Source organism: Ovis canadensis, chromosome 6 (genome assembly GCF_042477335.2).
Source record: "Ovis canadensis isolate MfBH-ARS-UI-01 breed Bighorn chromosome 6, ARS-UI_OviCan_v2, whole genome shotgun sequence".
Lineage (NCBI taxonomy): Eukaryota > Metazoa > Chordata > Mammalia > Artiodactyla > Bovidae > Ovis > Ovis canadensis.
The window spans coordinates 41490797-41501885 of NC_091250.1; the positions used below are offsets into that span (position 1 = coordinate 41490797).

Below are 11089 nucleotides of genomic sequence, written 5' to 3' on the forward strand. Positions count from 1 at the left end.
ATATGACTGTATATAACCACAGGAGAGCTAAAAACTATAGGGAAGCAGATGAAATGTTTGATGAGCAGCAGCCACTGTCATTTTCTGTTTAACTGTTTTGTCTTCTATTTTCAATAACATTTCTTTTAATTTATCCTACATTGAGATCTATTAAGTTTACAGTATATGCCTCATATTTACTTATTAACTCTCTCTTCATGACTTAATTTGGATCCTAAGCCTCTGGAATTGCAAATATCTTTGCATGTTCCATTGTAGATGGTCAAAAACTTGTTGATTCTAGTTTACAATATCGTCTATAGATCTATGTGTATTCTTCTTGACATACAATGAAATACACTATAGGTTCAGCATTACTGTGGTATTAAACAGAGTAAAATATGTTTTGTTTTGTTTAAATATCATTTTTGATGATGTTCAGAATTTTATTGGATGTGCTATCTGAAACAGAGCATAAGTGCAAGTCTCAATCTATATATGACCACAAGGTCATAATGCAGAGTTGTGTAAATTTTCCCTGAAGCATTGAACACACCCACATTGCAGTTCATGTTCTACTTTTCTACCTACTCAGCTAATCTTTATTTTGTTTGACCTTCCAGAGAGCAGCCCTGGACAGTGTAACAGTTGGCTGGGGAGTATGCACTATCATTGGAGTAAACGTTGGTGACAGTGGATTGAATGTTTCTGCAGTGGAGCTATTAATGGGCCGCACTCTAACTGGAACAAGCTTTGGTGGTCAGTTTTTGTTTTCTTTTCTCTTCACAGTAGTACTCAAATTATCATAATGAAGTATACTGAAAGGAAAGAAAAATTATTTTTTTTTAAATATTGAGTGCCTAGAACATATCTGAAGACTACATGAAAGCTATTTATTCTATTGCTTACTTGAAAGTAAACAGAATTTTTATAGAAGGATAACTAATTTGCAAATTGAAATTCAATTTACATTAAAATAGACCAACATAGGGGAACAAAAGGTAGACTTGGATCAAACTGAGATAATTTCTTATCTAGAAATAGAAAATAATCTTGGATTTTTCTCTTGAAAAAAAAAATTTAATAGATTAAAAATACAAAAAAAATTAAAGATGGCAGGAGGATAATCTATTTGAAACAACCCATATCTGACCTAAAAATTTCGTTCATTTGACAAACACTGGTTAAACTATCCCTTCATGTCAAGATCCATGTGTTTATTTGACATTTTGGGCAATTACAGGTTGGAAAAGTGTCACTTCTGTTCCAAAGCTGGCTGCTGACTACAAGAATAAGAAATTGGATTTGGATGCATTGGTCTCCCATACTCTGCCTTTTGACAAAGTCAATGAGGCATTTGACCTAATGTACCAAGGAAAAAGGTAAATTACCAGATGAGTGAGCAGTCTGAAAAATCTTTACAATGATTCTATTTTCATTTGATGTTGAAAACTAACCAGTTTTTCTTTTCTGACACTTCCACATTATCAGAAGTACTCAAAACCCTTAAAAGATTAAATAGCGGCCATTTGGAAAAAAGAAAATCTTCCTACTCTATCTCCCAAATATACATGGAGTATATTAAGTCATGTCTGATTCTTTGCGACTCCATGGACTGCACCACACTAGGCTTCCCTTGTCTTTCACTGTCTCCCAGACAGTCTTTCACTGTCTCTCACTATCTTCTCTCTCTTTCACTAATTCATTCTCTCTTTGCTCAAAGTTATGTCCACTGAGTCAGGGATGCCATCTAACCATCTCATCCTCTGTCGCCCACTTCTCTTCCTGCCCTCAATCTTTCCCAGCAGAAAGGTCTTTTCCAATGAGTCAGCTCTTCACATCTGGTGGTCAAAGTATTGGAGCTTCAGCTTCAGCATCAGTCCTTCCAATGACTATTCAGAGTTGATTTCCATACACTGTTCCAAAATAGAGTGATGGTATAAACTGACACACATTTTCCCCTTTGTAAACAATTTTTAACTCAGTTGGCACTACTCTGGAGAGAGAGTGATTTCTAGATTATAATGTCAGGTTCCTTTGGTACATTATTGCCCTGTATCTGGAATAACTGTGGTCTGCAATTGACATAGAGGGCCCACTCCAGGCCCTTCATTATCAGATTCAAATGAAAACCATGAAAATGTGAGCAGTGGGGGGCAGATGTCCAATACTTCAAGGATGTCCCAACTTTCTCATTTTCTAGGTTTGTCATGGGTATCCTGTAAGTAATTCAAGTCTACAATTTCAGCTATATTGTGTTCTCCTGGCATAGACCCTAAGAACTGATTTATAAAAGTGTCCCAATTATGGGATCCCTAGTAACTGGGGAGCAAGACTAGGATCAATGATTTTGGTTAAAATAACCACAGCATTGGTGAACGGGAGCAAAGGACAAAACACCAGGAACAGTATTGAATAGAGAAAATGCAAAAAGGCAACAAAAAGAAAATATAACAAAAAGAAAAATAACCTGAAAGAGTAAAATCACAAGTTTCTCATTACAAAGATGAGGATGAAAAATTCTGGAAACTGGAAGTCCAAGATTAAAGTGCCAGCAGAGAGGAGAAGAGATGGAAAACTACATCCAAAGACCCAACTGAGAAAAAGAAAAAACGGCTCAAACTAAAACAGTGGTGTCCTCCAAGACCCACCCTCTGAAGTGCATTCAATGCAGACAGTACCTGGATGATATCACATCAGACCTCTTGGAGCTGTTCCTAGTAGGCAAATGTGAGGACATGTAGCTTTTCACACATTCACAGCAAAGTAAAGGTCTAGAAAGTTCTGTCAGAAAACTAGGCCTTGGAGGGGGCATGGATTCTGATGCCCTGATGGCAGAGGATGATAGGGAGACCTATATCCACAAGCAGTGGTATGATCAAGACTATGAGAGATTTGAGTTCCCTCCAAAAACTCAGCTGATGGAGGAAAAGTAAAAAGTCTACACAAGCTGTGCGTATCTGACTGAAATGAGGCAACAAGAAATTCCCAAGATCACAGAGCAGCTTGAGCAGCTGGATGGCCGAGTTCCCTACGGTTCAGTTACCAAGCATGTCATTCGATATCAAGTGGGTGAAAGTGCATATACCTCTACCCTGAGGCCTTCACGGTGGACACGCAGCTGTCCAGTCCTGTAAAACACTCACAGAAGGAGCCTATGGATAAAGATCTGAATCCAGAATACTACCAGAAATACATCAAACTACATCAAAGGCAGAGACCTGGACACCCCTGAGCTATACTGAACTGGCCACATAAGACATCTTCTGTATCAAGAGTAATGGCAAGCCCAATGAGAGAGATATCTTGTCTACAGGTGGGCAAAGGCCTCTGCTCTTCCAGGAGGCAGTAGATTCTGCCAGAAAATCATGCCTACAATGGAGCTGTAACATTGCACACATGGTTGTGTTTTAAGAGTTAGGTAGAGGTAGTTTTTTTCCCAAATGTTTCTAATTATCTGTGGGCACTGACAATGACCATAACTATCTGTCATAGCCCTTGCTTTTAGACCTCTATTTTAAAGTTGCAGAGCTCTTTCTGCAAAAGAAAGAAGTCCAGCGAATGACAAAAGCTCAGTGGTGGAATGTGTGGGCTCTGTCTGAGCCACCCCCCAGGGATCCTTGAGTTCAGTTTATGACTATCTGCATTCTGTTCCTTCTCATGAGTCCCTTCCCACTCGCTGCTCTTTCTGGGCTCTCCTTCCTTCCTTTTTACAAGGTCTCTCCCTGTCCACACTTTTCCTAATATCTTGACTTCACTCAGTCTTTTTCTGGGATCCTAACAGTGCTTAGGAGCTAACCTGAAACTAATCCATACAGATATAAAGTTGCTTTACTTTCTAGCTATTGCAAAGTGAAGATTTTCTAGAGAAAAAAATAGGAAAAATAAGCATTATTCTTTAAGCTACACAGAGTAATTTAGTGTGTAAGCCCCACAATATCTTGTACAATCTCAATAACCCTGTAAGTAGTATTCAACACTTTAGGAGTTGGATTAGGATTTAGGGCCTTACTGGGCTTCTCTAGTGACTCAGATGGTAAAGAACCTGCCTGCAATGTGGGACACCTGGGTTTGATCCCTGGGTTGGGAAGATCCCCTGGAAAAGAGAACAGTTATCCACTCCGGTATTGTGGCCTGGAGAATTCCATGGACAGAGGAGCCTGGCAGGCTGCAGTCCATGGGGTTGCAAAGAGTCGGACATGACTGAGCAACTTTCACTTTCACTTTAGAGCCTTACTGGCATTCATAGCTCCTCCAGCACTCTTTTTCTCAGTCATGGCATATATCCACAAGGAATACTACGTAGCAGCCAAACGGAAAATGTTGCACTACTTTACCAATACCTGGGCAAGACTCCCACACTATACCATGTAGGCCTGATAGTCAGTGGAGAATGGAGGCCAAGGGGTAGACCACCTGAATGAGGTCTCCTGCTTCCCCCTGGCTCACCAAGAAAACCAGTTGACTGCCCACACAGCTAGAAAGGTGGCAAAAGAGAAGGCAGAGGATGGGACTCCCCAGGGATGCTGATACACCCAAGTATGCTGATACCACACAGGAACAGGAAGTACAATTGAGGTTAGACCCTCCTGCCAGACTAACTGCATAGTAGCAAGGTAGTGGAGGGAACACAGCACCCAGCTGGCCTCTTAAGGTGCAGTGACCCTGACTTATGGTGCAGAAAGGCCACAGAAGTTCTCCTTCCATCGGAAGGTGTAGCTCCAGGTCCTGGGTGAAAACAGTATGTATGCTGGCAACCTGCTGACGCCAGGGATTTCACAGCTCCAACAGTAAGGTCCAGGAGAAGATTGTATATATTGAAGGAGTAGAAATCTTTGAATTCTCTGAAAGCAGCATTCCAACACATCAACCACTAATTTTTTTGATGCCCAGTTTCCTCTAAGCTACAGGAGAGCCAAGAACAATTACCCCAAAACAAAAATCACACTACAGTCTCCACTGTAGTGGAGTGCTCTACTTCTCTATAACACCAGTGGGCAACAAGAACTTTGCCAGAGTCAGGTGAGGGTCTCCAATTTTTCCCCAGGTTACTAACACCATGTGAAACATTAGTAATGTCATGAATGGAAGTGGGTGACAAGATAAAAGAAATTAGGCTTAGCAAAGTAGGTATCTATATAGAAATATTAAACCGAATCTTGAAACAAACAAAAAAAATTATTTGTGGATTTTGGTGAAATTTACCATGCAAATTATACTGATTGTTGTTTTATTATTATTAACAGCATTCGGACAGTCCTGCTCTTTTGACAACACCAGGAACAATTTGGAATACTAGCTGACTAAATCTGAACCTGTCTGGTTAATCCATTACCTGATATGATGAATAATGATAGCCATCAGTTTAAACAGATATTTACAGGTAACACCCAATATTAAATAGCTATAAAAATTATAGCATTTGCATCTATAAAATACATCAATATTTCCTATGTTAAATAAGCTTGATAGTTGATATGTTTATGAAGAGAGTCATATGATGTTTGGATATTGTTTAAAACTAGTTCTGAGAGCTGGAAGTGGGGAATGAAGGGGTCACAAATTAAACTAGATTGTCTATATGTTTATAATTTTTTAGGTGGGGTGAGAGATATATGGGATTTCATTATACTGCTCTCTCTACTGTTGTATATGTTTTAATTTTTCCATAATAAAAATCTTTTTACCAGAAAAAAATCATTATTGATATGTAAACTATAATAAGATACATATATCTTTAAAACACACATCATATATGTAACACAATTTACAATAATTAACAAGCTACTCTTCCTTAATTAGCTGCTAAATAATTTTAATACCTGTTAATTTCTCTTAGCTCCACTTCACCACTGTGAACTATAATCACAAGTAGTGGGATATCAGAAACTATACAAATGAGTGTATATATATATTTTTTTAAGAAAATATATTTATACTCTCTAATTTGTTTTTATTAAATAAGTCCCCTTTTTTATTTCAGAATGATCACAATGTACAATGTGAACATCTATTTACTAAATTTGTACTAAATAATCTGTTTCTAATTCATATTAATCTATTTTCTATATTCAACTAGAAATGACAAAGAACAATGTACTTATTATAAATGTAAATAAAGCTATTAATAGTTGCAGGACATAATAGACAATAAGATTTATATGAAAAGCAAAATGAGAGTTTTCAAACTATTATACTAACAGATTTTACAATGGACAGTTTAAGATAGATAATAATTCAATTCAGAGTAACAAAGACTATTTCTCAGTTTAGCATAATTTCTGAAATCTACCAGTTTGGGGTTTTGTTTGTTTGTTGGACAGTTTAAGATAGATAATAATTCAGATCAGAGTAACAAAGACTATTTCTCAATTTAGCATAATTTCTGAAATCTACCAGTTTGGGGTTTTGCTTGTTTGTTTTTAATGTTTACAACACACTGAACTCTGAGAGAAGATAAACTTCTCTGAAGTTTTGGCTGAGGAAGGTAGTAATATCTCAAAGTAGAAACTTATATTTCTGTCTATTTAAATTCTCTCATTAGAAATAGCAGCCAGTCGATCCATCGGTAAAGGCTCCCTTTGTTGGCATTGTGGGGGATAGGACGCACCCCATGTGTGGTTGCCCTTTCTCATGCTATTCCCTACGTTAGTTCTCTTCCTTCTCCTCATGCCCTGCCCTCCTCTCCTTGGCTTCCCCAGTCCTTCCCAGGTCTAGCTTGAGACCCACCTCCTCTCAGATCTTGGCAGCCACAAAGCTGTATTTATTCCCTGATCTCCTTTGGCTCTTAGTGTCTTTAGTGAAACCTTACCGCATGCAGCTTCTTCCATTGTTATTTTCAAGTCTATGTTGGTAAGCTCCTTAAAGGAAGAACAATCCTTGAATCCACCCTTCTATTAGAAATGCTCAATGGATACATGGTGTCTGATACCAAAATTTATCCTCACAATGTTGTAGCCACACATTCCAGGAAACAAACTCACTCAGAAGGACAATGCAGATAGCAGAGTGCAGTTTATTACACCGGCAGGCCCAAGGCAGAGTCTCCTCTTAGCCAAGGACCCCGACCAGTTTTTGTGAAAACCTTATATATAATGGCAATCCACTCCAGTACTATTGCCTGGAAAATCCCATGGACAGAGGAGCCTGGTAGGCTACAGTCCATGGGGTCGCAAAGAGTTGGACATGCCTGAGCAACTTCACTTCACTATATACCCTAAGTGTACCCACCCAAATCTGCCTCCCTAAATTCCCTGAAACTAGTCTGAACAAATGAAAAGAAAGATACAATCAAAGTTAACCTGTGATTCATATGCCTTAAGCCTAGGTAGTTAACAGTGGACAATTATCAATAGGCCTGTGGTCATACCCCAATAAGCATAATAGAATTTATGATTCTATTTGGTTATACAGATAATTAGGGTATTCTTTTAGGTGATGGAGAGTCTAGGTATGAGCCTTGGGGCTCTTCCATGGAGGGGGTGGGGGTCTGGTTTTCTAGTTGGTATGTCGTCTCCATAGATACTGGGCATACAGCTCAAAGTCCACAGTTCAGCCCAAGATGGAGTCCCGCTTTCAAGATGGAGCCTGTTCTATCTGTTTCCTCCTTCAACAAGTCTCCGAATAGTTTGTATTAGACCTTTTGAATGAAAATTTTTCCAAAGTATTTCTATAGCCCTCTTTTTTTCCTATATAGAGAAATGTAAATCTAACCCTAATAACTTAGAATAGCCATTAGGAATATTATTTTTAATTAGTAACATTAATTAATTAAAACTATTAACTGCTAAAGTTAATTAGTAAAATTAATAACTAGATTAATAACAATTAACTAAGCTGTGAAGCAGTAGTTTCCCTCTCTCTCTCCAAACACTCATGCTCACCATCCCTGTCTCTATCAGTCTTCTACTTTTCCATGTCTGCTTCTCTGATTTGAAAAACAAAAGAAGTCTCATTATTCTTTTTTTTTTTAATTTTTATTTTTACTTTATTTTACTTTACAAACTGTATTGGTTTTGCCATACATTGACATGAATCCACCACAGGTGTACATGCGTTCCCAAACATGAACCCCCCCTCCCACCTCCCTCCCCATAATGCTAGGAATGTTTATGAAATCAGTGAAAACTCAGGGTGATATATATGGGGTTTAAGGCCTAACCATTATCATTCCTTTACCAGCAAAGGACTTTTTTCTCATCCAGGTCCCCAGTTGATATTACTAGTGAATTTAAATAGTATAATTCTCCAAAATGTACATCTAATGTCGAAGTTACCCAAATAGCTCCCTCTTAAGGTAAGAAATAATGCTGAGTTTTTACAGAATACTCCAGAAACGATAAAAATCATGCAACAATAATTCATTTGCTAATATGCAGAAAACTGCCATTTAAAACCTGCACTTTAGAGACATAAAAAATAATCTGCCAACTACTGAAAACTGTATGGTTTTCTTGAGGGCTCTAATAGTCATCTGTTACTTTTTTTAAATGTTACTTTAAAAATTTTTGCTTTTTCATTATGGTTTATTATAGGATATTGAATATATTTCCCTGTGCTATCCAGGAGGACCTTGTTGTTTATCCATTCTACATACAATAGTTTGCATCTGCTAGCCCCAAACTCTCAATTCATCCCTCTCCAAAGTATTACTGGTTTTTTTTGTTTGTTTGTTTGTTTGTTTTTGCTGTGCCTCTTGGCTTGTAGGATCTAACCAGCAGTGGGAGCTCCAAGTCCTAATCATTGGACCAACCACTGGAAAATTCCCTAAAGTGTTACTTTTTGAAATACTAGGAGCAATACAAGTTATAGTATTTCTAGGGCTCAAAGCCACTGAAACAAAACTGAAATGGAATTTGACCCCTCCAAAATAAAAACATGAGATGAAAAATCCACCAGGTAAAGGTTTGTATTCTCTAACATAGTAAGATACACAGGTGTGTTTTTTAAGGATATTGTGACCTGCAATTATTAGAAATCTTTAAGAATGCCAGTTAACAGGGTGAATAATACCTGGATAAAAGCAATACCATCACTTCTCCTTAGAAGGAAAAAAAATGATTTTTTAAGATGTATTAACTGTCTTCAAACGTCTTGGACTGTCATTGTTTTCCAAACGCTACCACAATGCCCTCTGGTGTTTGTTTCTTTAATATCTTTCCATCTATTTTCTTTGAGAAAATGGGCTTCCCTGGTGGCTTAGATGGTAAAGAATCTGCCTGCAATGTGGGAGACTGGGGTTCAATCCCTGGGTTGGGAAGATTCCCTGGAGTAGGAAATGGCACCCACTCCAGTATACTTGCCTGGAGAATTGTGTGGACAGAGGAGCCTGGCAGGCTACAGTCCATGGGGTCACAGAGTTGAACCCTACTGAGCAACTAACACTTTCACACACTTCCTTTGAGAAAAAGAATTCAGGGAGACAACAGCAACTTTCACATATATCATGATTGACATTTTTAAAAGTACTTTCATGTGCATTATTTAATCTGATTCTTCAAAATTATCACTGGACCACAGCTTTTTGAGGGCAAGGCCATTTTTAATATTCTTTAGGTACATTGCAAAGAGGTCAAATTTTTCTTTATGGCTAAAACTAAAGTTTGCCTCCCTAGTTCTGTTCTCTCAGTTCAGTTCAGTCTCTCAGTTGTGTCTGACTCTTTGAGACCCCATGAATTGCAGCATGCCAGGCCTCGCTGTCCATCACCAACTCCTGGAGTTCACTCAAACTCATGTCCATCAAGTCGGTGATACCATCCAGCCATCTCATCCCCTTTTCCTCCTGCCCCCAATCTCTCCCAGCATCAGGGTCTTCTCCAATGAGTCAACTCTTCACATAAGGTGACCAAAGTATTGGAATTTCAGCTTCAGCATCAGTCCTTCCAATGAATACCCAGGACTGATCTCCTTTAGGATGGACTGGTTGGATCTCCTTGCAGTCCAAGGAACTCTCAAGAGTCTTCTCCAACACCACAGTTCAAAAGCATCAATTCTTCAGCGCTCAGCTTTCTTCACAGTCCAACTCTCACATCCATACATGACCACTGGAAACACCATAGCCTTGACTAGATGGACCTTAGTCGGGAAAGTAATGTCTCTGCTTTTGAATATGCTATCTAGGTTTGTCATAACTTTCCTTCCAAGGAGTAAGCATCTTGAATTTCATGGCTGCAATCACCATCTACAGTGATTTTGGAGCCCAAAATATAAAGTCTGACAGTTTGCACTATTTCCCCATCTATTTGCCATGAAGTGATGGGACCAGATGCCATGATCTTCGTTTTCTGAATGTTGAGCTTTAGGCCAACTTTTTACTCTCCTCTTTCACTTTCATCAAGAGGCTTTTTAGTTCCTCTTCACTTTCTGCCATAAGGGTGGTGTCATCTGCATATCTGAGGTGATTGATATTTCTCATGATGTACTCTGCATGTAAATTAAATAACCAGGATGACAATATACAGCCTTGACATACTCCTTTTCCTATTTAGCATCACAAAATTCAGCCCCTCTGCTAGCTGAAGCTGCCTAACACACTTCTTTCTCCCTTACCACGATGTCCTCTTTATTCCTAATTACATATTGTCAAGTACTCTTAAACTCGATATTCCATACGCAGTCTGAGAAACACCTATTCTGAATCATATACCATTAAATGCAGGTTAATTTGTATATTCTTTAGTCAATTATCTCCATTGTTGACAAATATTGAACTGTGTAAAAGCCCTAAATATTTCCTCTCTGGAATGCTATTAAACGAGAATGCACTTATCCTATTACTTAAACCCAAGGATAGACCATTTTTCTTCTCTGAAGTTTCAAGGTCTTTTTAGAAAGAATTTGTAAGTATATTAGGCATTTAATAATAAAAAAGGAGAGACTTTCTTGGTGGTCCAGTAGTTAAGACTCCATGTATCCACTGCAGGGTGATGCAAGTTCTATCCCTGGTCAGGGAATTAAGATCCTGCAGGCCACACAATATGGCCAAAAAGTAAAATAAAAACAGAAGAAGGAAAACAATAGCCTCTTTATTATACTGTTATTAAATAACATTTTTATCCCTTTCTCCATTTCCATCAATAAAATTCTTTTTATAGGTCTGCTTATACTATAA

General features: G+C 38.2%; 1 protein-coding gene across 1 annotated transcript in view; it reads left to right on the plus strand.

Moving 5' to 3' along the window:
• The window catches only part of LOC138442391 (all-trans-retinol dehydrogenase [NAD(+)] ADH4-like), a 40179-nt gene extending 34503 nt beyond the window's left edge, over positions 1–5676 (plus strand). The window contains exons 7-9 of the mRNA XM_069593646.1: positions 603–738; positions 1223–1361; positions 5226–5676. Coding sequence (XP_069449747.1) covers positions 603–738; positions 1223–1361; positions 5226–5250 — 300 coding nt within the window. The 3' untranslated portion in view covers positions 5251–5676. The remainder of the gene's footprint in view (positions 1–602; positions 739–1222; positions 1362–5225) is intronic.
• The last annotated feature ends 5413 nt before the right edge of the window (positions 5677–11089 follow it).